This window comes from Platichthys flesus, chromosome 17, assembly GCF_949316205.1.
Source record: "Platichthys flesus chromosome 17, fPlaFle2.1, whole genome shotgun sequence".
NCBI classification, from domain to species: Eukaryota; Metazoa; Chordata; class Actinopteri; order Pleuronectiformes; family Pleuronectidae; genus Platichthys; species Platichthys flesus.
Window position 1 is genome coordinate 10,543,934 of NC_084961.1, and position 26,482 is coordinate 10,570,415.

The 26,482-nt window shown below is 43.4% G+C and overlaps 1 protein-coding gene across 2 annotated transcripts; it reads right to left on the reverse strand.

Annotated features, from left to right (window-relative positions):
- Nucleotides 1-492: 492 nt before the first annotated feature.
- elp2 (elongator acetyltransferase complex subunit 2) lies at nucleotides 493-25,469 on the reverse strand. Of its 2 annotated transcripts, none has more exons than XM_062410173.1 (22): nucleotides 25,314-25,469; nucleotides 25,112-25,190; nucleotides 24,353-24,423; nucleotides 24,112-24,256; nucleotides 23,113-23,190; nucleotides 22,730-22,794; nucleotides 22,558-22,624; nucleotides 20,123-20,269; nucleotides 19,880-19,975; nucleotides 18,910-19,010; nucleotides 11,734-11,865; nucleotides 11,017-11,166; nucleotides 9,629-9,820; nucleotides 9,356-9,425; nucleotides 9,117-9,212; nucleotides 7,649-7,706; nucleotides 6,616-6,688; nucleotides 5,612-5,804; nucleotides 2,208-2,329; nucleotides 1,971-2,113; nucleotides 1,486-1,599; nucleotides 493-1,121 (listed from the first exon to the last, which is right to left on the reverse strand). In XM_062410173.1, exons 1-22 carry the CDS (start codon nucleotides 25,443-25,445, stop codon nucleotides 926-928), a joined length of 2,520 nt encoding a protein of 839 aa, XP_062266157.1. In that variant the 5' UTR covers nucleotides 25,446-25,469; the 3' UTR covers nucleotides 493-925. The 2 variants fall into 2 exon arrangements, with proteins under 2 accessions (XP_062266157.1, XP_062266156.1); XM_062410172.1 differs by having other exon boundaries at nucleotides 19,880-19,978; nucleotides 25,314-25,468.
- Between the last annotated feature and the right edge of the window lie 1,013 nt (nucleotides 25,470-26,482).

The following is a 26,482-nucleotide window of genomic DNA, read 5'->3' on the forward strand; positions in this document are numbered from 1 at the left end:
GAAGAAGTTTAAAGGGCCTGTGTCAGAAACATTACCTGGGAGGTGGTTAAAAGGTTTGTGAGAGCTTCAACTAGTGGGCAGACATTTCTTGTATTTTTGTTATTTGTGTATCAAAGTGTAATTGATGCAACTAATACAAACTTCATACAAGATCCTGGATTCACCCGTTTATCTGGAACTGCGCCACAATTGAACGGATTCTTCCTTAAGTCATCAGCTTCACCCCTCCACAGACTTTAATAGAGATCCGTCCAGAAGAGTTTACAGTAATCAAACGCCAGTGGAAAACATCAAAGCAAATCTGAAACACGGCAACATGAGCTGCCCAATAATAAACCTGAACGCACATCAGCCCTGTGGTAATTGGACCAAACTCCACAGGTATTGAAGTGAAGGTCACGGCTCCTCAACACTAATCATGTGTTGATCTACACCTCACACATCATTTCTGGTGATTCAGCTTCATTTAGAGACCAAAAACTTTCATATTCGTAGATATAGAAAACTTTTAATGAATCGGTCATAAAACAAATGAACCACACACACGTCTTTAGCAAGTGCAGAGAAAACCATGAATATCAGACAGTCACCATATAGATAGATGTTAGCTGAACCAGTCTAAATATTTGCAGCATCTTCTTCTTCTTCTTTGAATCTTAAACACTTTGAAGTGTCTGAGTTAACCCCCCCCCCCCCCGAGCTCATGGCGTTCTCAGCATCTTGGATCCGCCCATCCAATCGGCTCAGCGGCGTGCAGACAGGCCGCGGGGCCTGTGTGTCGTGGGTTTGTCCTGAGACTGACCCGTGACTGACCCGGCTGTCACAGGGACTGAACGGCTCTGCCTGTGAGCAGTGTGTCTCTCTCTCTGGGTGTGTGTGTGTGTGTGTGTGTGTGAGAGACATAATAGTGTCATCGTCGGTGGTGCTAAAGAGCCAGTCTGTTGACGTTGAAGATTTTGACAGAGTGGTCGGCGCCGGCGCTGGCGAGCTGGACCCAGGAGCTCTCTTCTTCAGCCTCACTCTCTCCATCCGTCTGTCCGTCCTCCTTGCTGTGGACTCGACCTGCTCGGCCGGCCCGGGGCCTCCAGCGGAGCCTCTTCACAGCCAGAGTGTGGCTTTGTCTGAGGGAGGACGCGGTGAAGGGAAACAGCAGGACACCGCGCTGGATGGCAACAAGCACAAGGATAATCACAAGATTCTTTCAAAGAATTAAAGGATTTTTGATCGCGCACATAAATGATGCCCATTGATACCGTCCCCCAACTGCTGCTCAGTCTAAAGGACAGGAGAGCTCCTTGTGTTCCTTTATAACACATGAGAACATTTTCATTTACATGAGCTGCCAGTGGCCACTGAAGGCCTTTCTGTGTTCTCATAAACTGCAGATGAACTGTTTGTCTGTCTGTGTGTGTGTGTGTGCGTGCGTGCGTGTGCGTGCGTGTGTGTGTGTGCGTGTCTGTGTGTTTCCAAGTGCCGTAAGGATACAACATGTCCGTCTCTGCACAGCTGCTCCAGTCGTGTCCTCCAGCAGCCTCCTGGCCGGGGCTCCACCTGTACAACAGGATCCTGCCACTCTCCAAGCCAACTGCCAACAGGTAGCTGTGGACGTACCGGAACACACACACAAATACACATACACACAAATACACACATATGTAATTTAGTAGACCAAACCTTCAATCTTTTTCCAGTGGAGCAACATATGGGATTCATTTAAATTCATACTATACTTATTTGTCTGTAAGGTGATATTTATTCATACATGCGACTATAACGCACAAAATAAGGCTTTGTGTGTGTGTGTGTGTGTGTGTGTGTGTGTGTGTGTGTGTGTGTGTGTGTGTGTGTGTGTGTGTGTGTGTGTGTGTGTGTGTGTGTGTGTGTGTGTGTGTGTGTGTGTGTGTGTGTGTGTGTGTGTGTGTGTGTGTGTGTGTGTGTGTGTGTGTGTGTGTGTGTGTGTGTGTGTGTACCTGTTATCAGGGAAGAGTACAGGGCAGAAAGCCACAGCGGTAGCAGAATCGCCCACATCCAAGATGGAGGAACAGTGTTTAATCTCAGGAGGAAGCTCGGAGTCTCCGGTGTCCTCTGATCTGCAGGGGCCCCACACGATCACCTGAACAAACACAAACACACACAAGCAGAATCAAATCCCATTCGTTCACTTTCACCTTCAAACTTTACGTCTTTTCTTTACGAGTGAAAATGACCTTCTTGTCTCGACTGGACGTCACAAAGTAGTTGCTGTCGGGGCTCCAGTCACATGACCAGATGATGCGGCTGTGCACGGCCGTGTCCTTCGACGTGTGCGCGTGCAGCGAGAAGTGCGGCTCTGCGTGGAAACAACACACACACACACACACACGTTAACAAATTACATTGTGCACCAGCTACAACTTGAGACATATTGTCACATTTCATTCAGACGACGACAAGCCGACGGTCAACACGCCGGCGCGATGACTGAGTCGTGACATCAGCAGGTCAGCCTCAGTGCCGCCCGTCTCTCCACAGCAACAAATAAACAAGCCAACAAGACAGAGCAGCTCGTTCCAGCCTCCATTCCACTCACTTTTGCTTTATGACCGGCTGCTGTTTATTTTCCCAGCCTCAGTCATTTCAGACCCCAGATTGTTTTTCACCTGGAGGTTGTTTGTATGCTGCTGGCAGTCACCTGTCTGCAGTGGTGCTGCTTTACTGCGGCTGCTCTCCACTCACACACACACACACACAAAGACACACACACACACACTCACACTGTCTACAGTATAACCGCTCATCCTTCATGACTTCAGAGGACAATATATTGACTTTCATGCATTTTCTTGAGATTTAATGTTTAACTCCACTCACTAAAACTCTTGTGTGCCTCACAATTACATATTCAATCCTCATGACCTTAAAATGGCTTAAATCTAACTATTTTTTTCCTCATTTCTTGATCTATGAATCGCGAATATTTAAAGGTACAGTGTGTAAAATTCAACTAGTGGGGAAGTTGCTTGTAGCAGCTGAATACCACTCACCCCACCCTCCCCTTCCAAACATGAAAGAGAACCAGTGGTAACCTTCAGTGTCATAAAAACTCAAAAAGAGTTTAGTTTGTCCAGTTTGAGCTATTGTAAAAAACATGGCGGACTCCATAGAGAGGACTGTCTCCTGAATATAAAGGATATAGATCCTTTATATTCATGAGGAATATTATTCCTCCTGAATAATAATATCAATATATATTCTGGAGGGTAAGGAAAACAACAATTTGTACAATTTAGATTAAACACACTTGTGGAAACATCACTAGGATTATATTTATATAAATTTTCTTCCAATGGATCCCTTTCACCTAAAACCATTACTTGTGAAAACATACGTAATAATGAGGTGTCTATGCTAGAAAAAGGTCCTCAGTAGTAAACAACATCGCCTTCCATTAACGTTTCAGAATGTCAGTCCCGCCACAAAATATAAAATACATACAGTTGAAAGAGCGGCACCCGACTAAGACTGCACAACTCGGATGGGGAATGTGTGAGGGAGGAGTGAAACATAACAGCGTCTCCTTCATGCAGATGTCTGGGTGCTTGACCTCAGAGGGAGAGGAGGAGGATGTGCTGAGGCAAAACAGGTAGGAGACAGAGAGGAGGTGAGGACGAGAGGAAATCACTCTGACTTCTTTTAACCTTCCCTACTCTGAAACTGTATGTCTGTGTCTGGGGGTGTGTCTGTGTCTGTGGTGACAAACGTGAGACTAGAGACAGAAAAATCATATTCCTAGGTCAGAGGTCATGATTGAGTTTCGGGTGGAGTTAGGTTAAAGTTAGGCAAGTAGTAGTTGGTTATGGTTAATGTGAGTCTTGTGTAAATTAATACACATCTATGTCCCTAGCCCCCCCACCCCCCACACACACCACACACCACACACCACACACACACACACACACACACACACACACACACACACACACACACACACACACACACACACACACACACACAGGTGCAGTCCACTGTTCAGGCAAACAGGAGGGGGCGGGACTGGTTAGCTTGTGTCAGTGCCAAATATTATAATAATAATAATAATAATAAGCTTTATTTGTGGAACACTTTCATTACCACAGTGCTTCAATCAAATTAAATAAGAAAGGAGGAAACTAGGCTGAGCTGCTCTTTACAAAATGACTTCAGAGGTTGACAAGAGAATTTAGGGTTTGGGCCGACAGATACATTTTCATTTACTTTAATTTCTCGCACCATGTAGATACTGACAGTCTTGACCTTCCAGATACAAGTTTAACCTTTTTACCATCACAGAGTTAAATGTCAAAAAGGACATATATCAAGCGAACAGATGGACTGTGGGATGCAGTGGACAAAAGATCAATACTTAGGTGTCTGGAATCAAACCAAAGACCCAGGGTGGGGAGGTCAGCTGGTCAGGGTCACTGCACAGGAGATTCTGTCTGTGTTTCTTTAAACTAATGTTGCACAACTCAAGAACTGTATGTACAGGCCTGTCAGTTTTCTCCTTTAACCTGACACGATATGCGCACAAGCACAGATTTGATGAGCTCCCGCAGTCCACTGCAACTCTGCTACACTGACAAGCCCTCCGGCAATGGATGACATTCAATGAAATATACAGGAAGGCATCTGTTGTAATCTGCATAGTTATCGTCCACCAGAGAGCTCTGTTCCCTATTTCAGTGCAGGGTTGCATCAGCTGCCCTAAAGGATTATCTGCCATAAAGATAATGATAGGCTTTTTTTAAAGGGGGGGGGGGCAGTATGGGAAACTCAAATTGTGGTCAGTTTACATAAAAATGCAGAGAATGAATAAAGAAGCTTCCCTTATTAGCTCCTCTTTTCAGTCAATGCTTCACTTGTTTGGCTCTTCACAGTATTTATTAGGAGGGTCCTTCCAATCAGGCCAGCTTAACTTGGAATTTGATTTGGAACCAATCTGCTAAGTGGCTTTACCTTATTTTAATAAATTTGAAGCAAGATAGCTGCTGTTATCTCAAATATTGTCCATTTGTCTTGACAGTCGCTCAAACACGTTTTTAATTAAAGAGGATGAATTTCCAAGCAGCATGAAGAACTGTTTTCTCATCCAGAGCAAACATGTGAAAAACAAATCCTGACAATTTAATGAGACTGTTTGTTGTAGTGGAACCTGAATGGAACCTGAGCTGGAACTGAGTGGAACCTGAGTGGAACCTGAATGGAACCTGAGTGGAACCTGAGTGGAACCTGAATGGAACCTGAGCTGGAACTGAGTGGAACCTGAGTGGAACCTGAGTGGAACCTGAGCGGAGCCTGAGTGGAACCTGAGCGGAGCCTGAGTGGAACCTGAGCGGAGCCTGAGTGGAACCTGAGTGGAACGTGAGTGGAACCTGAGCGGAGCCTGAGTGGAACCTGAGTGGAAACTGAGTTGAACCTGAGTGGAACCTGAGTGGAACCTGAGTGGAACCTGAGTGGAACCTGAGTGGAACCTGAGCGGAACCTGAGTGTAGCCTGAGTGGAACGTGAGTGGAACCTGACTGAAACCTGAGCGGAACCTGAATTGAACCTGAGTGGAACCCTCATTAGCGGCCGGTGCTCCCCCTTTCCTCACCTGGACTTTGAGGCGTGGGGGGGGTGCGTCTCCATAAAGACCAGGTGCGATCGCGGGACACGGCCACCAGGAGCTGTGAATCAGGTGAGAAGGCCATCTGGGTGATGGTGAGGTTGTGGCATGGCAGCGTCTGTAGCTGACGCCACGTGTCTGTACTCCACAGCAGCACGGCTGCATGCTCGGCTTTAGATGCCTGGACACAGACAGTTTGGTTCAGTTGAAATTTCTGATACACTGCACGGAATATTTCAATCTTTTGTCTTATCTCTGCCTCTTTGCCATTTCTTCTGCCTGTAAATTTCGGGTGAAAAATTCGATACAACGTTTGCTTGCTTGATATGAACAAATTCCTGATGTAGATGTAGGTTGAAGGATGAGGACAACTGGAGAAGGGAACAACACGACTGTGAGGAGAGATAAGAGCAGAGCAAAGAGCAGCAGAGGAAAGAAGAACAGACGATGAAAGGATGCGAGAAAAGAGGAGAAACGCAGGGGGAGGGGGGGGGTGAGGTAGAAGGGGGGAAAGAGACATATTGCAGCAAGTGCCTGTAAACATCTGGGGGTTTTGCCTGCAGTGGGAATGAATCACTACTGATGGAAAAAAGACACCAGAGTGAATGTGCTAGGCTGGTTAGACAGCGAGGTGAGAGAGCTTCTCAGCTATCGACGGGCTAGTGAGGTGGAACTTGACCCATGGGGGGGGGGGGGAAACAAGTAAGGACAACATATGTTCTATCAATACCTCACTGCAACCTGGATTGGAGTGTGTGTGTGTGTGTGTGTGTGTGTGTGTGTGTGTGTGTGTGTGTGTGTGTGTGTGTGTGTGTGTGTGTGTGTGTGTGTGTGTGTGTGTGTGTGTGTGTGTGTGTGTGTGTTTTTATTGCGTGTGTGTTTGTGTGTGTGTGTCTCTATGTGCATGGTGCTTTATCCCCTCTGATCCATTGCCTCTGATCAGGGGGTTTCCCGTATGTTGTGGTCTCTGGCCTCGGCCTCATCACACTGACCTTGCAGGCGGACGCCACCACCGTCCTGGCGCTGTCAGACGCCAGACAGAACATCTCAAAGCCGTGGCCGTACCTGGACACGAGAGGAGGCCGATCACACAGAGATTAATCATGAGCCGGCGCGCTGCGACACCGGGAAGGAGGAACATGATGTGAAAGACGGGCAGGTGAAGGGTGGACGACCACAAAGAGAGAGAGAACGCTCCCCGCTGTGACGGTGAAATATTTTTCTTATTCCGAAGCGTCTCCTCGACGAGCTTTCAGACCCGAGTCGTCAGCATCGTCTGACAGGTAAATAAGCAGAGTGTGAAATTAAAATGTTGATCTGTGGTGACTGGTCCTTCTCCCGCTGACAGGGAAGAACAATGATGATGCTCCCGCTAATCACTCACAGCCTAATTACATCTAGCTTCTCTAATGTCACCTGAAAACTTTGACAACTGCTGCTTGCAACTCAATTCTTCCCCAGCAAGTAAGCTTTCAGAAGCTGCATCAATTTGGCCTCAACTGTGAGAATATTGTTTATGCCACGAGAATCATTGGTCTAATTTCTCATTTGAATGTTTCTATAATGCTCTAAATGATTCAAGGGGGTGAAGCCAAATGCCCACACCTCAAATAAACAGCAGCGCCATACGTCCTGTATATGGTGGACTGACCAGTAAATAGATTTAGCACTGGCCGTAAATGGAGGTAATATATTCAGCCTGGAGAGGAGGCTCATGGGAAGGCGGGAAGCTGGATTCCGATTGGCTGATGAATACAGGCGGATGAAGACAACCGAGAGCTTTGGGAATTTTAAATCCTGAGAGCAAAACTAAACCAACACAATTCCAAAAGTGAAATGCTGCTTCATTAAGAGCGATGTGGTGTCTATAGGCAGCATAGTAATGTAAAATGGAAACAAGTTGTGGAGTGCGATTTGAAATTGTCTCAGGAGTCTGGATGTTGTTCCCGCTGGCAGGTGAGTGAATCCGAAGAGAAGCGGAGAGGGTTTGGATTTGCTGTGAGCAGAGAAACATTCAATACTCACAGTTTCTGGACCTCAGGCCAGAGCGTGTTCTGAAGAAGATGATCCTCTGGTGGGGGCTCTACAAACACACAACACAAAAGACACAAACACACACACACACACACACAGTTAACCAAAGACTTCAAAATGCTTACATAATTGTCATTTGTAAAGCCCTGAAAACTCGGATGTTTTAAAATTTAAAATACAGCCAATTTACAATGTACAAAATGACGATTACACCCGAGTGGCCATTATAACTTTGCTCTTTTAAATCCCTGTACTTCTAACCCCCTGAGTGACAGGGACTTTGTGCTTGTGACAGACAAACGTGCAAGTTAAAGGGGGGGGGACAGGTACCATAAAGAGAGAGCGAGCGAGCTAAAAGCCACACGCTACACTGAGAACACGATTGTTCGCCTCGAGACAATGTTCTCTCAGATTGTCGCACAGCTTCTTTCAACATTTGGCTTGCACGAAATCCTCGGCTCTGCAACTTGCCCCCCACCCCAAAAAAAAAAGAAAGCTTTTCTGAAACAACCACAGCTTTAGCTCCATTTCTTAACGGCTGCCGGCTTTGAGGGGGGATCAAATTCAGCCGAGTGCCAATCCTCTCCCTCGCACCGCAGGCTCCGCACAAGGCCGCTACACTCCTCGTGCTTTTTCTTATTGGTCATCGGCGGGTTTTTTCTCCTCGTTTTTTATTTTGCATAATTATTAATTTGTCTCCCTGCCCGCAGAAGCCAATCAAACGGGTGAAAAAGCATTGGTAACAACAAGCTCAGCACTCGGTTGCTCCCGTCACAGCCCGGGGTCATCGATACTTAAACTTTGCATGCACAATAGCCTACTTTCCAATTAGCATTGCAGATTAAGGAGCGGCTTCAATCCTGCTGATGACAGCCCTTCACACCCTCTCGCCGAGGGGTTTCAAAGCGCGGCGCTCGGTTCTCCTCATTTGACTCTCATCCATTTTCCCATCTGCCTGTTTCCTGCAATTATTGTCTCCAGTTTTCTTTTGTTCCCTCTACTCCTCTTTTCCTGCGTCCTCTCTGCACAACAGCACCAGGCAATTTCCCTTCTCCGACCTGCTTCATATTTCAGATCCTTTTTTAGTTTTTTCAGGCTTTCTGTTGTTTTGGAGTCATTCTGTAAAATGAACCTGCAATTGTCCTGTCCTCTCACTGCAGGTTTCTCACATCACCACTTCCTCTGATATCACCTACCACCCTTCTCCTCTCACCCCCTGTCCTGCTGTGAGAGAGTCGACGGTAATAACCAACTGTCCGTCCAGCTTCATGTCATTACGTCTCATGGGAACGTTTGGCTGCAGGCAGACAGGAATTCTTAAATCTGGGCAATGAGGAATATGAATCCGCCTATCATACGTTACATACATTTATTCATCAGGAAGGGTTCAGTTTAATGTGGCTTTACTGAGATGAGTAAGCGACTCCGTTATATTAGCGAATATTTCATTTGACAGTACCGGTCATGTTGAGGGGGTGGAAGTAGGACTCCTGGTATTGATCAGACACACTGCTGAGCTTCTCCGCTGCATTATTGTTCTTTTGGACAAGGTCACCTGTAAATCAAAATATTGTTTCTGTAAATGTACAATACATGAGAAGAGCAAAAATATTGAACAAACCATCAATTTAATATGAAACAGTTGTTGCGGAGAAAATTTATTATCAGACAAAACTTGGCCCCAACCGAGTAATTTACCCTGAAAAACGGCCTTGTTAGACAGACCCAGGGCAGGTGTGCTGGCTCCCTCTGGAAGGTTGGCAGAGTCCTGGCAGGGAGAAGATAAATGCACGAGCAGCAGCACACACATCAATAACCAGCAGGGTTTTTAGGGAGCCGTCCACTCAGCACAGTCCACATTTAGAAAACCAAGTGAAAAGGACACTCCCAGGAAAGTTTGGTCGAGTTTGATCGTAGGACAGAGGCAACAACTTTAGAGGTCAAGGAATCCTAATTCAATGTGGAACTCACGCTGGACGTCAGCAGCTTTTCTCTCGATGCCCCAGAGATGTTGGCAAAGTTCTCCACAAAGTTGCGAGGCGCTTGAAAGACTCTCAGGACCTTCTCATCGGCTCCAGACACAAACTGGAACCTCCCGACCATGGCCAGACACTGCATGTCGTATCCATGGATCTGAGGCCGGGAGATTTCATGCCAGGTTGGCTGCAGGGGCGATAAAGACACACACAGATTTTTATTAAGATCCTTAAGCAGCTGTGGTCGCCAGAGGAAGTGCCAGCAATTAAAAAGATCTGCTTCCAATAGATCCTCGGATGTTGTGGGACATCTCTGCCTTAAATCTGTCCGTTTGAAAACAAGCCAAATACGAAATTGATTCTCTAATTGAACTCCACTTCAATGAGTTCTTCTGGCCCAGCATGAGGTGGCAAATATCCAAAGTTGCATCTTGAATAATGCAATGAACTCTGGAACATTGATTATGTTTTAACCTAACTGAATGTTTTACCCGCCTAAAACAATTTCACCTGGATAAACGTGAGGTGAAGTCAGAAGCTTCACTCTGACGTTGGTAATAAATCCAACAGTTTCCTGTTGTAGTGCCGGAGGTGATCAATCAGTCCCGGTTAGTCGAGTCCGAAGTCTTTCCCTTCAAAATACACAATTACTTCTCGCAAAACCTATTCATCATTAAGTTTAAACCTATTAAAATTCTGTCAGGAGTCTAAACATATTTCAGCAAGCGGCTGCAAGTAGAAAACGTGTATTTTTTTTGTACTGACTACATCCCACAAAGGTTAATAAAACCAGCAGGAGTTGAGGAGAGAGAAGCAAACTAAGTAAGCACTACTTTTAGAAGATAATAAGAATAGAAAGGGAAATAATGTGAATTGGAACATGTGTTTGTGAAACACTTGTTTTCTTTGATGTGATGTGGTAGAGCTCATTTAAGAGGAAAACCACCAACAGCAGTACCGACATATCTATCATCTGCCCATTTTGAAGGTATTCACAGTGTATTTCTAACATTTCTCACAAGACTGAACGATTACACAATATGTGCTACACTTCAATTTAATCCAAATGTGTCCTGAAATCTTATCACTCAAATCCGTCTTGAATGCATGTGGCCACATTCTTTTAGCTGTGTGAACAGGACTGAACAAGGCCTTGGTTGTTTTTATCATAGAGGCTGCTTTCCTTTTCCTCCGTCTAATAAATCAAATTGATTCTTTTTATCTAATTGGGTTACGGAAATTTCAAACTATGCACAAAAAAAACATTTAAAACCACTTAACGGCTGCCGGCAACTAATTAATTAATTAATAATTAAAATCATTTGATTTGCAAATGCTCGTAAATAGAAACACGTCATAGGTGAGATTCTGTGGCCACTTTACCAGTTTGACATCTTGTTTCCTCCATGGAGTGAAGAGTCTGGTGGTCTGGTCTGCGCCCACGCTGACAATGAACTCCCCCTCCGGATCCCAGCTGAGGTCCCGCACTTCATTGAAATGACCTGATATGACAACTCCAGGTCTCCACCCCCCCTGGACACAGATGCATTACAGTCGTGAGTTTACAACCTTGAAACTCGGGATCACACTCTAAACCCCCCTCAAAGACCACAACCCCGACCACTTGATGCAAAGCCCCATTCACGAGAGTAGTTGATTGTAATATATTAATCGATTAAATTATGTACCTAGATGATTGAATTTGGAGCAGCTGTCTGCGAGGTCGGTCAGAATTATTTACACTTTCAGGTTTGGGCTCAACTTTAAATTCACCTGCCACGCGGATGTGATTGCAGTGCAGTTATCTCTGAACTTGCGTTGTGACTTCAGACCTCCTCTCTCTCCCAAAAGGAAACATGCTGAGCCCGTCACATTGAGTGGCTGACAGGAGACTCAGTGTGACTAATTACACTAATCACTGTCCCTCACACACGCTGGAGCTGTGGAGCAGTGACACAAACTCTGGCTCTTATTTCAAACCCTCTTGTCATTCTACTGCTTTAGGAAAACATCACGTCTATTCAGGAAAAAAAGGGGAATTTAACTGAACAAACTGGACAAATTTGAAAGTTTGGATCAAACGAAGGTCGTGACTCTCACCTCTTTATCTTGGTCTCTGCACCAAAGATGCAGCGCCCCGTGGAATGCATGAGCCACAATCATGGAGCCATCCGGACTCATCTGGCAGCCGTAGAAACCCAGAGTGTTGCCACCAACCTCCCCTACACGCACCTGGTGTAAAATAATAAAAATAAACACATTAAGCAAGAAAATGATTGTTGATCATAACGCTCAACTCATCTGCCTTCTCAACACGTCGCTATCGGACATCAGGTGGATGAATAACATTTTATTTTCTGGGGCAGAGTCGCTGACTTGCAGCAGAGAAAGATGAAAGTAACATAAAATAACGTAAACATCCATCTACTGCCACATATGGAGAAAAATCGGTGAGTAGGTTATTGTTTTAATGCAATTATTTCAGAGAGCTATGAATTTAGCAGCTGGATGTCACGTCATCCTCCGTGACATCCAGACACAGATAACAGCCCATCTGCTGTGTCAAACACCTGCGGTTTATTTAAAAGCTACAGGCTCAGAAGAGAGCGGGGCAAAAAACAAAAAGGTTTGGGTGTTAAATCTGTTCTCATCCTCCCACCAGCTAGAATCAGCCTCTGTAATGGTGGATGGAAACAGAGACAAAAACTGCAAATTAAGCTGACAAGTCAGATGAGAAATTATGCAAAATAGGACTTATTAGAGTTGAATAATTTTTTTTCTTCAAACTAAATACATTTGTCTGATACCAAATGAAAGCAATTGCAGAGCAGCATATCACATTAAACAAATAATCAGGAAAAATGGCAAAGCTTGAGAACACAGAGGGATTTACATAAATTGGATTCGGGTGAGAGCGTGTGACCCCTGCGTCAGTCTGCGGTCGCCATCCCAGGGCACGATCATAAAGACGGTGTAAAACCATCCTCCCACTTAAAAACAACAATCCAATTTAAAAAAGGCCCATAAACTGAGTTCACCATTAGTTTTCCTTTTAAAACAATTGCTCTGTTGGGATTTTAAACCCCTGTCCAGTTTTGGACACTTTGCTTTAGCGTGTAAACAGAAATATTAAATTTATGGATTGAAATCACTACCTGGGGCCAAAATCCCATTTTCATATAAGTTAATTTCCCAGTTGCACTGATTAATGAAAACATTTGATTGTATTGTATTGCAGTGGTTGGCAGTGTTGCCTCATAGCAAGAAGGATTGAATGTTCTCTGCTTGTTTGTGTGAGACATGGTTAAGGTTAATCGGAGACACTAACTTGCCCATAGGTGTGAACGTTAATTGTCTCTATACGTTATCGTGAAGGGTCGTTTGTCTCTGTCAGCCTGTCGGCCCTCCGATCGACTGGCCAACTGTCCTGGGTAAACCCCTCCTCTCCCCCAAGGTCCGCTATGATTAGCTCCAGCCCCCTGTGACCTTATGAGCCGTTCAGATAATGGATGGATAAATTCTAACATCCTTTCATTGAAATTAATATCCACAGAAAACACATATTTAGATCCAGGTCACAAGGCTATTAATGTCACATCCTATTGCTTGCATTACAAGGAGGATGCAAAGCAGGATTATGGGAGTGAATGGAAATAACTAGACACAATGTGTGAATTAACCAAAATATAAAAAATCTGAATAAACAGGAATACTTGTTTATGAAGCAGAATAGTTTAAGTCAGTTATACAAAAAAGTTGAGAAACTAATTCTATCCCCCTGCATTAGACATTTATAGTCACTGTGAGTTTAACTCCCGTTTTTAATTAATTGCTCTTAAACGAACAAAGAAACACTATTTACTCCAGGACTGTCAGAGTATTGTGCGGACCTGTCGAGCTTCTCTTGGCCGCGAGGAAATCAAACAATTAAAAGCTTCATCGGGTCCCTGAGGCCTTGGAGGTAAACTGGGCGAGAGGAGAGATCTATTAGAATCGATAGCAGCCATACAGCCCTGGAGAGCGCTACACTGCTCCCTCAGCAACACTGCGGTCTTTATCCAGATATGGCTATATTATATCTCCTCCATCTTTAATTAGCCTGTGTCTTAAATGATATGGTCGGGGCTGTGAGGAAATATGAGAAGTGCTGGATTTATACTCGAAAGATTAAAATCGCCAAAGATGTAGAGCTAAGCCCGTTATCTTTTGTACGAGCAGGAAGCGGGCGGTGTAGCTGCAGAGGTGACCTGAGTCACACTGAGAGAGGAATGCATAAAAACATGTGGGCGTCAATTACATGTTTAACAAAAAGGTTTCACATAAATACATCAGCGGGCGCACACACATATATATTCTCTACGTCTGTCTACAGTACATGGTAGTAAAGTTGTGTCTGCAGCTTTGGAGAGTTGGTCATCAATGACCTTCAAGATAATCCCTGTCTGCAGGCTGGAACACAGCGGAACTAATGACGGTGGTACAGGCATGTCCTCACTTTGAACGGCACCGTCCTCCAGCCGTCCACAGAAAACAGAGAGCGAGACAGAACGAGAACGGAAGGAACCGACAGCCAGGTAGAAACATCGTTGGTGAGATTGAGAGAAAACGAGATGCAACATTAAGCAGATTGATTTTAAAATTCTGCGCACAAGAGACGGCCGTAAATCATGCAAAAACTCACAGAGGCAAAGAGCCGTCATCTGTCTTGTTTACGAGGGGGAGGAACAATATGGATGCAAAGCGTGCGTTATCGCTGGCCAGAGGGGGTTTGAGGGAGGAAGAGAACAGGGACAGCAAGGTAAGGAAGGCATACATCATTGTTGGAGGGAGAGAAAACGGGTGACGCTCAACCATTCCTGGCTGAAACACTGACTGGTACAATGAGAGGCTGACTCTCGCCTTCAGCTTCTCTACAGTAAGCAACTAAATGGATGTCAATCGTTTGATGAATAATACATGAAAACATTTCTTAAAGCTGCATGACCTAACCCTAACCCTAATCCAGCAAAAGAAGTAGTAAAACTTTTATTAAGTTTACAGACTTCAAAGATTTAATTTATTAACTTTGTGAGGCCATAGACACTTATTAATTTTTTATTTTCAATTCCGAAACTATTTACATTATTGATATATTGTCTGAAAAATGTCCTTTGAAACTGGGATTCTATGCCCTTTCTATTTAAATGCCTTTATTTTGTTGATAAAACAATATTTTTTAATTGTCAGGGCCATGCTCAATGAAAACATATAATCTATGTATTGCTGTCATCATTAATAATATATATACAGCACATAATATGTATAATTTATATAATATAAATAAATAATATAAATATATTGAGAATGTGAAAAATGTCCCACAGCCTAGTGGGATTCCTTCAAGTTTCTTGTTTTGTTAAAAAACTAAACCCAAACCAATTTCAATAATCTGAAACAAAGCTCTCTGCTTCCTAAAGAAGAACATCCAAACACATTGTGGCCTCGGCCCTCTGAACTGCTCTCCACTGCTCCAACAACTACTGAAGTGACTTCACCTGGGATAACATGAAGTGAAATATTAAACCCATTCATACCATTCAGAGGTGTAAAGTAACGAATTACATTTACTCAAGTTACTGTAATTGAGTAGTTTTTTGTATACTTTGTAATTTTTTGAGTAATTTTTGAAATGGGTAATTTTACTTTTACTTAAGAAGATTTTGACTGAAGTATTGTACTTCGCTACATTGGAATTACATCCGTTACTGAGTAAAAAAAAACAACATAGTTTAAGGCGCAAGGCAATTCTCACTGCAGTGATAGATCCTCTAGAGTGGATGACGTTCCCTCACGTGCACGTTCAACATATGAAAACTGAACGTTCACTGTTCGCGAAAAATATGCGCGACATGCACAACACTGCACATGGAGCACCTGCAGAGCCGCGGGTTGCCGACTCCTGGCTCCGGCGAAAGAGCGATTTGTTTACTGCTCCGCCGTTAAAGAGTTGCGGACGTCAAAACATTAGTTCGGCTGTAATATTAGTTCCGCCTCGCATTTTCCCCTCCCGGTCGCGCGCACCACCTGTTATGACTTCGCGCACCACACAGTTTGATAACCACTGCACTACACAGGGCCGGCCCTAGCACATTTGGCGCTCTATGCAAGCTTCACTCCTGGCGCCCCCTCCAAACGATTTTCCACAAAAATGGAACTGCAACATACAGTCAGGTATTTTGCCCTGTAAGACTGCATTTCTTTTCAAATAAACACAACAAAGATAGCAACGACAACGTGCAAGCATTCGATTAGACAGTGTCTCTCCTCAGGAGAAGGAAAACATTCCTTAACGTTTTAGCTAGACCTCACATAATATGAACGTGTTCACCGTTCAAATTCATTATTTGTCATTAAGTTGCATTCAGTTTAACTTTCTCATAAAAAGGAACGTGTTCAATGAACGTGTTCTTTTGAATGCGTTCTTTTGAACTTTTTCATGCACAACACTGCCTGAAACTCAATACTGGCCTAACTGCCTCGGCCACCTGCAAGCGACTCTTCAGCTGTGCTGGATTGCTGTTCACTGCAAAGCGAGTCCGGATGAGCTCTACTCACCTTGAAAATCAGCTGCTGCTCAAACTCAACAAGAAGTTTTAGACTAGTGCTCTGAAGGTGGACCAAAGTTTAACCAAAAGTTTAAATATACAGTGGGACAGCGGCATTTTTACTCTTTATTTTAGCTGTCATGATGTTCATGTCTTGACATGTCCTCCCAAAAGTTCTTAAATGTTGTGTTGTCATGTTAAATGTTTAATGTTTGACATGTTTATTGTCATTGTACTTCTATTTGTAAAGATTCTCCTTTAATTAAAAACATCTGTTTTTGGATTGGATTTATGAAACCTTGTCCTTTTTTGCACTGTATAGCAGCGGCCCCCATCAATTTGTTGGAAGTAACTAAGTAACTTTTACTTAAAGTACATTTTAAATTAACTACTTTTTACTTGAGTAGATTTTTAGATGGGTACTTTTACTTAAGTAAAATTTCATCAAAGTAAAGGTACTTTTACTTGAGTACAATATTTCAGTACTTTTTACACCTCTGATACCATTCAATATTTATAGACAGCCATCTACATATCCACACACATTACTCAAAAATTCATTATTCAGAAGCTCACTTTGGTCTCATTGCATTTTCTTAAAACGCTCTGCGGCTGTGTGCAACTTGAAGAGAGTACACAGGCCGAGGTCTGGAAATAGGTTATCTCTGTAACACACACACACACACACACACACACACACACACACACACACACACACACACACACACACACACACACACACACACACACACACACACACACACACACACACACACACACACACACACACACACACACACACACACACACACACACACACACACACACACACACACACACACACACACACACACACACACACACAATCCCTCCAGGCCCTGTGGTGGCCCGCTGTGGTCAGTCTGAGATGTTAATTACCAGTGTGTCTTGTTAGTAGGATGTACTTTACGCAGCAGTGGACCCCAGCCACCCCACTGCTAACCCCACTCGCCATTAAATCTCACCAATTACTATAATCAGTGTGAAGAAGTGGAGCACTTCTTTGTAAAAAATAAGCTAATCAAGACACACATGGCCGATCATTTAACGCTGCGGAACCTGCTCTGCCAAAAACGTCAAGGTCAACAGAAAAGCCTTTGTGAAGCTTATTCGGGTAAAACTAAAAAAAACACTGCAAAAAAGGGCCAAAGGCCGTTAATTCTGTCTAATGATACAGACAAAATGTAAATAAAGTTTATTCACTGACATTTCATCATTGCCTGTGTAGTCTTCTTTGTAGGCAGCAAACCTGACAGTTCAAAGGGTCTAGCTCATATTTGAAAAGAAGAAAAAAAAAAACAGGCGAAGAGGAGGAGAAGTAGATGAGAGGAAAAGGGGAGAAGACTCATATAAAATGCACTTTCACATTCAACAAAAAGGCTATTCCACTTTTTCTTGAATTTTTGGTACTGAGAGAAAAAGTCTGAGCCGTGAAGGGAGAGCAGCCACACCAGACTTTATTTCAAACACCTCGGCTGCTTTTCTATTCTATTGTTCGACTTTGTCTAATCACACGGAAAAGAATATGCGACATTAGCGCTGGCTTCAGGCCCTAATCATCGTCCCTTTGTCGGAGTGTCGAGACTTTCATGGTTGCTCCTTTCTTTGGGCTTTGTTGCGCGTCACTGTGGATGTGCACGATGAGATCAAAAGGGGGAAAAATGTAACTGATCAAGTGTGAAATCTTTTCTCATCCCCTCAGAGTGTGATCGCGCTCCAGGTACATGCCATGGCGAGGTGAGAAACATTCCTGTTCTATGTGATGTGTGCATTTGTGGGACATATTTTGGGACGCCAGCGTGTGTGAGCGCGTCTTTGTCAGCAGTTAGCGCCTTGATATTTTTGCAACTCAACTCCTGTGTGTTCTGATATTCTGTCAGGTACGTGGAAAAGTAGTACTAGTCCCGAACCCCCTAAGATTTGTCAGTCATATTATAAAAAAGAAGAAGCTGTGGGGCAGATGGGAAGAGAATTTTTTTTTTTTTCTTTGCCATCCACACTTGTGTTAAATTTAGCCACATTCTGGCACAACAGCAGCTGTTGGAAGCTCAGAGAGACGAGGTGGTGGGGAGAAAACGGAATGGGGGAGAGAGATAATGTGAGAGAGATGAGACAGGAGAAGAGTAAGGAAGGCGTGTGGTGAAGAAAAGGAGGAGGAGGAGCACAGAAAACGCTGGACAGCAGGTGTGGGAAGTCAGAGGTAAGAGCAGATCATGATGGGGAAAAAATAATCAGGAGAAAGCAACGTTAGAGGTTGTGGCATGACTTCTACAGGCCTTGCCATCCTCTGATGGCCATGTTGGGGAATGGGATGTAGAAGAGGGTGAGTGATAGAAAAGAAAATGGGGGAGGACAACCTCGGTTTGCCTAAACTCACAGTGGTGCGCTGGGCTCAGCGCCTCTTCATCACTGTCTATTACTTCTATTCCTGACACCTCAATGTCAGGAAGGGAGGAAACCGACACAGGGGCCCTGACAGCAGGAAGGAAGATACTGGAGGGGGGTTCGAGTTCTGGATCACGTCAAGAGCTACTGACGAGGAAGCGAGCAGAAACAGGCTGGGAAACTGGTGTGTGAGTCTTTAGGAATGTGTGTTTCCTTCAGATAGTGACTGATAGCATGTGTCAAGGATCTGTGTGTCTGAAACACTGACCTGCTCCACCCAGACTCCAGATCCCTCCTCAGGAGCCCAGAGGATCATGGTCTTATCCATGGAAGCAGAGAGCAAACTGAGAGGCTGCTGCAACTTACCACCTGCAGGGGGAGACAACGAGACACTGGGATCTATACAGCAACGTCTTCCACAGTCAATTATGATCAACGGGCAACAGTTGATGGTTTTCAACATTTTAAACATCTTGTCAACCAACTCACGACACCTCAGATTTACATCTAGAACCATTGTATTCAGCCTTATATTATTTATTTTAATTTATAGTGAATATACAGTATAAATTGAGTTGTTTACATGACTTCTGCTATGGTGCATTAAATCATATGAGGTTAAAAGACCATTTGCAAGTAAGTAAAACTCAATTGTTATGCATGTTATGATTCGTGTAGAGATTTCATTTGTATTTACGTGCTGTTGAGTCATATTATAATTGTATAATCTATGCCTAATAATAATAATGAAAACATAGTTTGTTTAGATAAATAGTCAAGACTGGAAAAAGCATGATTGCATAATTGAGCAAGGCTATATTGTAGTGGCCTCTGCGGAGCTTTACTTGAAGCATCCAAACATGATGCTGTGTGATGTACATGAGCTGGGATGAGTGTGAAGTGACCTTGATGTAATAAAGCTTTTAAGGCAAATAGAGTTAAAGAAAAGATTTAGCAAGTCCAGCATCTCTTCCCCCGGAGAACTCATTAAGCCAATAACGTTTCACCCCCTTTTTTTTCTTTCTTACAAATTGTCACCACTCTTACTGTCTTTTGTAAGCAAAAGTATTGTGGGACAAAGGTCTCAATCTATTTACTTCTTTGTTTCTTTAACACTGCTCATAGATTCTAGGTAGGACTTCCTGGCAATTTCTCAAAAACCTTGTGAAGGGTCACATTGTCCTTAGAAAGCTCTTCATTTGTGACCAGTCACTACCTTGTTTTATTCATCGAGGTACCTTGGTAGAAAGGAGGCTGCCAGTGGACTCCATAGACCCAGTTCTCATGACCTGCCAGGACCGTCTCCAGAGAAACGGCAAACACTGATGACACGTCTGCTGCAGGGAAACAGAGGTATCAGGATATCAGTTTATGCTATGAACACAAGTGATCACTGTGGGCCTTTAGACCAACAAAAATGTGTCTCCTCATTGTGGTTAATTAACACCCCTTCTATAGCTGAGCCAGTGTGGCCGGCTCACCTCTCTCCTTCACTTCAAACACGTCCTCTTTCATTTTGATGATGGTGTGATCGTCCTCTGCGCCGGTGTCTGTCCCAGACTTGGCACAAAGCCTCCACACTCTGATGAGACAGTCCTGTGAACAGCTGGCTAATAACAGCTCCCCACCTGAAAGAGTCCGAGACGCAACCTGAATCCTGAGACACTTTCTGTCAAACATTAAAATACCAGACAACTCACTCCGTGTTATATGCTCTTATGTGGAGCTTTGACAAAGTGTTTCTCGTCACTTAATACCTGCTTTTATCTAACCATGTAATATCTGATATTATCTCATCAGAAATGCTGACATTCATGCAAGAGGAGAGGTTATAAGTTTAGTGCTTTATGCATTTCAGATAAATAAAACTTTAAAAATTGCATTTATAAACTTGTTGACTTCTTGGAGGCAACGCAACAAGCTAATATAATACAGGTATAGATAATTAAATATAAAACCTTCTCGTCATATACGTGGGGTATGGGTTTTGAACTGAATGTGAAAATACCACTGAGGGCTTCGGAAAATACAAAGTTAAAGATCAGTCGATTAGGGGAGAAAATAAGCAGTAGAATTCTCATTAATTAAAATACTCTATGTTGTATCCCTAAAGGAGATGGTGCACACTTCAGAATAACACAATGATTTTGGGGTTTCTGCCTCAGGTAGCCTCTCTTTAGACTTTGAACTTCTACTTTTGCCTGTTATCTGATAGAACTGTGATCAAGGCACGAGAGAAGATTGCTCCTCATTGTGATGTGGCCTGTAAGACAGCAGGAGTCTAGACCGAACATATACAGACAGCAGGTAAACAAAGCACACTTCACTATCCCTGAGCGCGCCTGTCTTTCAGCTTTAGTCCAATGGCCACTGGCCCAGTTTTTGCCTCTGCCAGACACAAACAGACATAATAAAAAGGTCCTCAGCTACCATCACCTGAGGCCTCCTGAATGTCGGGACAGGGAAAGGAAAGCTATTACTGTTTGTCAATCACGGTGTAATGACACTGATGATAATGACAGCGTTGATTGGTTTGGCTTCGTGCCTGAAACTCTTCCAAAACTACTTTCACAAGAGACTTTTTCTTGAGAACAATTTTTTTACTCAAGCCTATTTTTGAAACTCGGAAAGCACCGACACAAACTTCTATTTGTGACACGGTTACATCTCAATAGGTTGGTGCTTCTTTAAAGACTTCTTAATTTCAATTCTTTTAATTCTGTGGATAAATAAACATCTCAGGGAGGAGGAGTAAGTGTGTGAGTGAGTTATTGGTCAAACTGAGGAGTTTAAGAGACGAATGCCTGATTTTAAAGTAGCGCTGATCTCATCTAAGGTCCAGGTTGATGAAATAAAAACTACAGACAGAAGCACAAAAATAAAAAACAGACGTCTGAATATTTAACAGCTATTATAAACTGTACCTCTGGTGCAGCAATCGGACATCTGCCGGGTCATAAAAGAAGAGAACGATTTATTTAACTACTATCTCAGCGGTGAGAGGGTATTGTCGTTCCAATCGAGATACTTCCTATACACAAACTTGTGCGTCTCTTCGCTGGCTGTTAGTTTGGCAGTGTGGAGGAGTTCATAGACTGTGAGTGGGAAGGAGGAGTTGCATGGTGGAGAGGGGTAGTTAAGGAGATGAAATAGCTTTTACACAGTCAGAACAAAGCGATAATGAAGTGCCCTCAAAGAGGGTTACACAATTAGAGAGACTGGATTGGATCCATGTATTTCTACATGCGATCACAACACTGTGAACAGCACACTGGTTGGTGAAGCTGCACTGAAAATAACTGGCTGAAAAGGCTCGACACACAAAGACTAGTCTAAGATTTCTAAGTTTTATTGAGTTTGTGTCTTTTTGCTTGAAGTTTGTGACTAATTTATGTATCCCTTTTTCAAAAACATCATTCCTAGCAGGTACTTCGTTTGAAAGTCTTTCCTGAAACTTTCTACTTCTTACAAAGAAAAAAGACAAAATAAGTTTATTAATGAACCGTGGATGGAGTTTGAACACGGTCGAAGACTGGTCTGCTCTGCGCTCGGTTGCCTCAACAAACAAAACTAAACAAGCACAGTTAGCCCATTAATCAAAATCCAAAACAGTCTGCAGCCCCAGTCGAGCCCCGAGCTGCAATATATATGTGAAGCTGCCTGTTCTTAACAGATCAAGTCTCAAATCTCAGCAATGGTACCTCAAGAAGTTTTTGTGTTTGTTCTCTTTCTGTTTATTGCTTTAACTTATTTGATTAGGTTGATTTTGTCCTTTTACAAAACTGTTATCATTTCATGCGTAAGTTCACCAACAGCAGTGGTTAACCAGAGGCAAAATCCATGTATGTGTACAAATACTTGGCCAATAAATCTGATTCTGAGTTCTGCTTGTGAAACAGTAACATCAGGGACTCACCTACAGACGTCCAAGCCACTCCACGAACCCAGTCTTCATGCCCTTGTAGGGACAAAGCTTTCTGGAACTGTTGTACAGCAATTTAATAAGATAAAATATTGCCTTTTAAATATAAAACTTCAAATGGAAGAGTTGACACAGAATATATGAGTGAGAACTGATCCGAATTTACCTGTCCGCTGGACTGTACGTACAGATGCACCCGACAGTCGTCCCCCCCACAGGCCAGTATGGGAACTGTGAGAAACAAGGTTTACATCTGCTGTCAGCTACATCTGCTGTCCACCCAGGTTTAATAAACAGGTGGAAAGGAAGGATGACGCACCGCGACATCAAACAGACGAAAGGCGCGTCAAACAGAAACGCAAACTGACACGAGACACTTCAAACGCAGAGTGCAGATTGAATAAGACATTCGGTTACGGGCACCAAAGCAGTGGGGCAAATTGAGATGGAAGAGAGGAAATATGTGTGTGTGTGTGTGTGTGTGTGAAAGTGCGAGTGTATGCGCCACAAACCTTAAAGGATTTCTATGTAGGAACAGCTTAGGCTTACCTCTGCTGCCTGGCAACAGTACCAGAGAGACATCCATCATGAAACCGCTGCCGAACGGTATGATATGGAGGCACTCAGCTGAGGAACACACAGGCACAAGGGATTCAACTTTACATTCACTATGTGTATTTTTGATACATTTCAAATAAACGTAAATATTCATAATTATATGTATATAATAAGCTCAAATATGTGGGCTTTTGTTTTTTGTGTGAACACAGTTGTTTTCACTGCAGAGCCATAAAGACTTCTTCTTACTTTTCCTGTGTGGAATGTTTGACAAAGTTAAATTGTTTTCTCTGCCTTCACTTATGGGTACCCTGTGTTTTAAGCTCCCACAATCTGGCTACAGGCCCCAACAGAACAGTTTATAGCTACTATTACTGCCCAGAAAAACCGCCCGAGGCTATTGCCAGTCCACGCACACACACACACACACACACGCACACAAACACACACACTCACACATCCATCTGCACTGACAGGTGGACAGGAACTTTTAACAAAGAGAAGCTGTTACAGCTGACAGCTTGAGAAAAACATTTAGAAGTGTGGATGACAGTTTTCAATCATTCAATTCAACTATACAATGGATGATGGACAACGTCCATCGTGTGGATCTGTCAAATTAAATTATTTAGAGAAATAAAAACTGCATGTCCCATTATTTTGACTTCTGTATATGAAAACAGTCAGGTGATCTTTAATTTAAGTCAATCTATTTTTGTCCGGAAAATTAAAAAATGTGAACATGACGTCATAGATTCAAACTAAACTGCTGCACAGCCCTGCAGAGGTGAGGCAAGTGATTGTGTTGTGAGTAAACACTGCAATTCCATCTAGCAGCCACTAGGGGGGACATAGTCACACAAATAAACTTTATTATGTACTGTTTAAGTAATATTATGATTCTTCTACACTCTGGATACATTAAGTTTCTCAAATAACTAAATACCAAACAAGCTAAAATGAAAGAATAATTTAAATCTTCCTTTGTACCTTTTTTGTTTGCACTGCAGAGCCACAGTCTGACAGTGGAGTCGGACGATGAGGAGGCAACCAGGATGTCTGAGCCCTCCGTGTAGATGGCAGCCACAGCGCTGATTGGACCAGTGTGGCCCTTACACTCCACTGACTGGCCGAACTGGGAACAGCAAGTGAACATGTTTTAGATCACATGAGTGTAAAAAGAAGCAGGAAACTTTTGAGAAAACTGAATTTTCCGCAGCAGGTGCGTCACCTTGTCATTCCGGGCCTCCCAGACGATGAGCTGGTTGTCTGAGCCTCCTGAGACAAGATGAGTCTCCGGAGCTGTGACAGCAGAAACAAACACAGTGAGTAAAATGAAGTTTTATGGATTTTAGGTTTAAAAGACTCTTCTGTCTTCTTATCACTAGATCACATGGTTAAAGTTAGGGTATATTTTCAATACTGCCTTGTGATCTGAGCTCGACTGCCACTGATGTTTCTTTTGAAAGTAAACTCTCAGATATTCGGTTAGTGTGTGCGTGTGTGTTTGTTGAATCTACCTCTACATGAAATGAGTATACAAATTGAAATTGGGGCAACTTTGTGGCAATCCTTTGAGTATTACTTCACAATGAGCCTCTGGTTTCAATGTTGTGGCCGATCATGTATTTATTATATTGTCGTAAGGCCTGTGAACAACACGCCAGCAAAGGGACTTTACAGAGTTTAGAAGCCAAGATGAAGATAGTAAGTTGAAGTTTTAGTTTGCCTAGTGACTCAACGTTAACTAAACCAACCTGTTAAAACATCTTCCTTTGCATTGACTTATATTCACTGTGGACAGCTTCACCAAATCCTTATTCCAAACCTTAACCAGGCTCAACCCAATGTTAAAAAGTTTTATTCTTAACCTAATCACAATTTAAATCTAACCCCTAACTTAAACTTAAGGGGTAACAAATACACAGAGAGAGAGAGGGGGGGGGGGGTTCCAGATGTTTGACAGGTCCACATCAGGGTCCTCACTCACCACAGTCCTCTCTGTGGACCCACTGAACAGCATTCACTCTGCCTGTGTGTCCGTTCAGCACCGCAGCGACTCTTCTCTCCTGCGGTTTTATCAAATCACATGTTTATTGTTAAATTAACCGACACAAATCAGGGTTTGTTCTCTCGGTGGTGTCGCTGACGACAGCGTCACTGACATGACGCCATGAGACACAGTTCAGTACCTGCGGGTCGTACAGAGCCACTGAGTTACACGTCCCGAAAGCAACGGTTCCCCCGCGACTCCAGGACACAACATGTGGAGTCCTGTTAGCGCAACAAGCGACATGGCATGTCTCCATCACAGGCGCCGCCATCTTGGAAGCTGGAGATGCAGTGTTACTGTTAAAACGGCCCGTTGTGAAACCGCTCCGCGGGAACACATGTTCCGCATCCAGAGGCACTGACAGGCAGTGGCAGACGTGAGGCACCCAGGGCGGGAGGTCAAACCCCCGGAACCAGACCTCCAGGGTGACACATGCAAAATATACAATAGGTAAAACCCGTGGTGATTCTAGAATCTACTGGGGCCCCCCAAAAAAGTTCGAAGGGGGGGGGGGGGCCCTTAAAACTGTTTATCAACATTTTATAAATAATCTTTAAAAAGCAGAATAGAGGAGGTACAATCATTAAAAAAGATGTTTTAAAAATGTTTTAAAGCAGCTCTATTCTATTTGAAATGCACACAAATTCCACCCTGGCTTTTAAAAATACTATGTAACTAATAGTACGATGTCCCTCAGAAACTAAGCACACTAAGAAGATGGAAATATTATCGCGTGTGCGTGCACAGATAGACCCATAGATATATATATATGGATAGACCCCTAGTGGTGCTCTAGCACTGGCCCTTTTGCCCTGGATGAGAAAACTGCCCCTAATACTGGAGCGCAATTTTTTCTTCATTCATTAATATTTATGAATAAAAATTACTCTCTCTTTCATCAATTTCCCCAAAATGTGTTTTGAAATCTGACGGGCATTTATTTGAGTTCTTGTGAGAATTTCGCCCCGACATGTTCCACGGTGCTCACAAGCTCACTTGAGAAAGCAAGAGTTGGACGATTCAAAGAACTCAGTGAGAGGAGGCAGGGTTAAGATACACAATATTTTTTATTGTGTTCTGAAGCAAATACTGCACAAGTTTGACTCACTAAAGTGCAATGTTGAGCAGCGTCCACTAGATGGCGGAAAGTGACAACAAAATCCAGTGAGCGTTTTCTCTCACTTTCTCTGAGAACTGGTCACTTGATCTTAATCGCTCACTCATTGCGGTGCTTATTAATATTTTAATGATTTCAGACCATCACTGAACATCACTGCAGAATGAATTTTACTGTTTATCTACAGAGGA

Bases quoted from the DNA above. Each gene is read 5' to 3' on its own strand.
- elp2 (XM_062410172.1), bottom strand. From the start codon at position 25,445: ATGGCGGCGCCTGTGATGGAGACATGCCATGTCGCTTGTTGCGCTAAC. The intron at 24,257-24,352 runs GTGACGCACCTG...TGCTGTTCCCAG, and splicing joins GGGAGGCCCGGAATGACAAG to TTCGGCCAGTCAGTGGAGTG. The intron at 7,707-9,116 runs GTACTGTCAAAT...GTGTGTTTGTAG, and splicing joins CCACCCCCTCAACATGACCG to AGCCCCCACCAGAGGATCAT.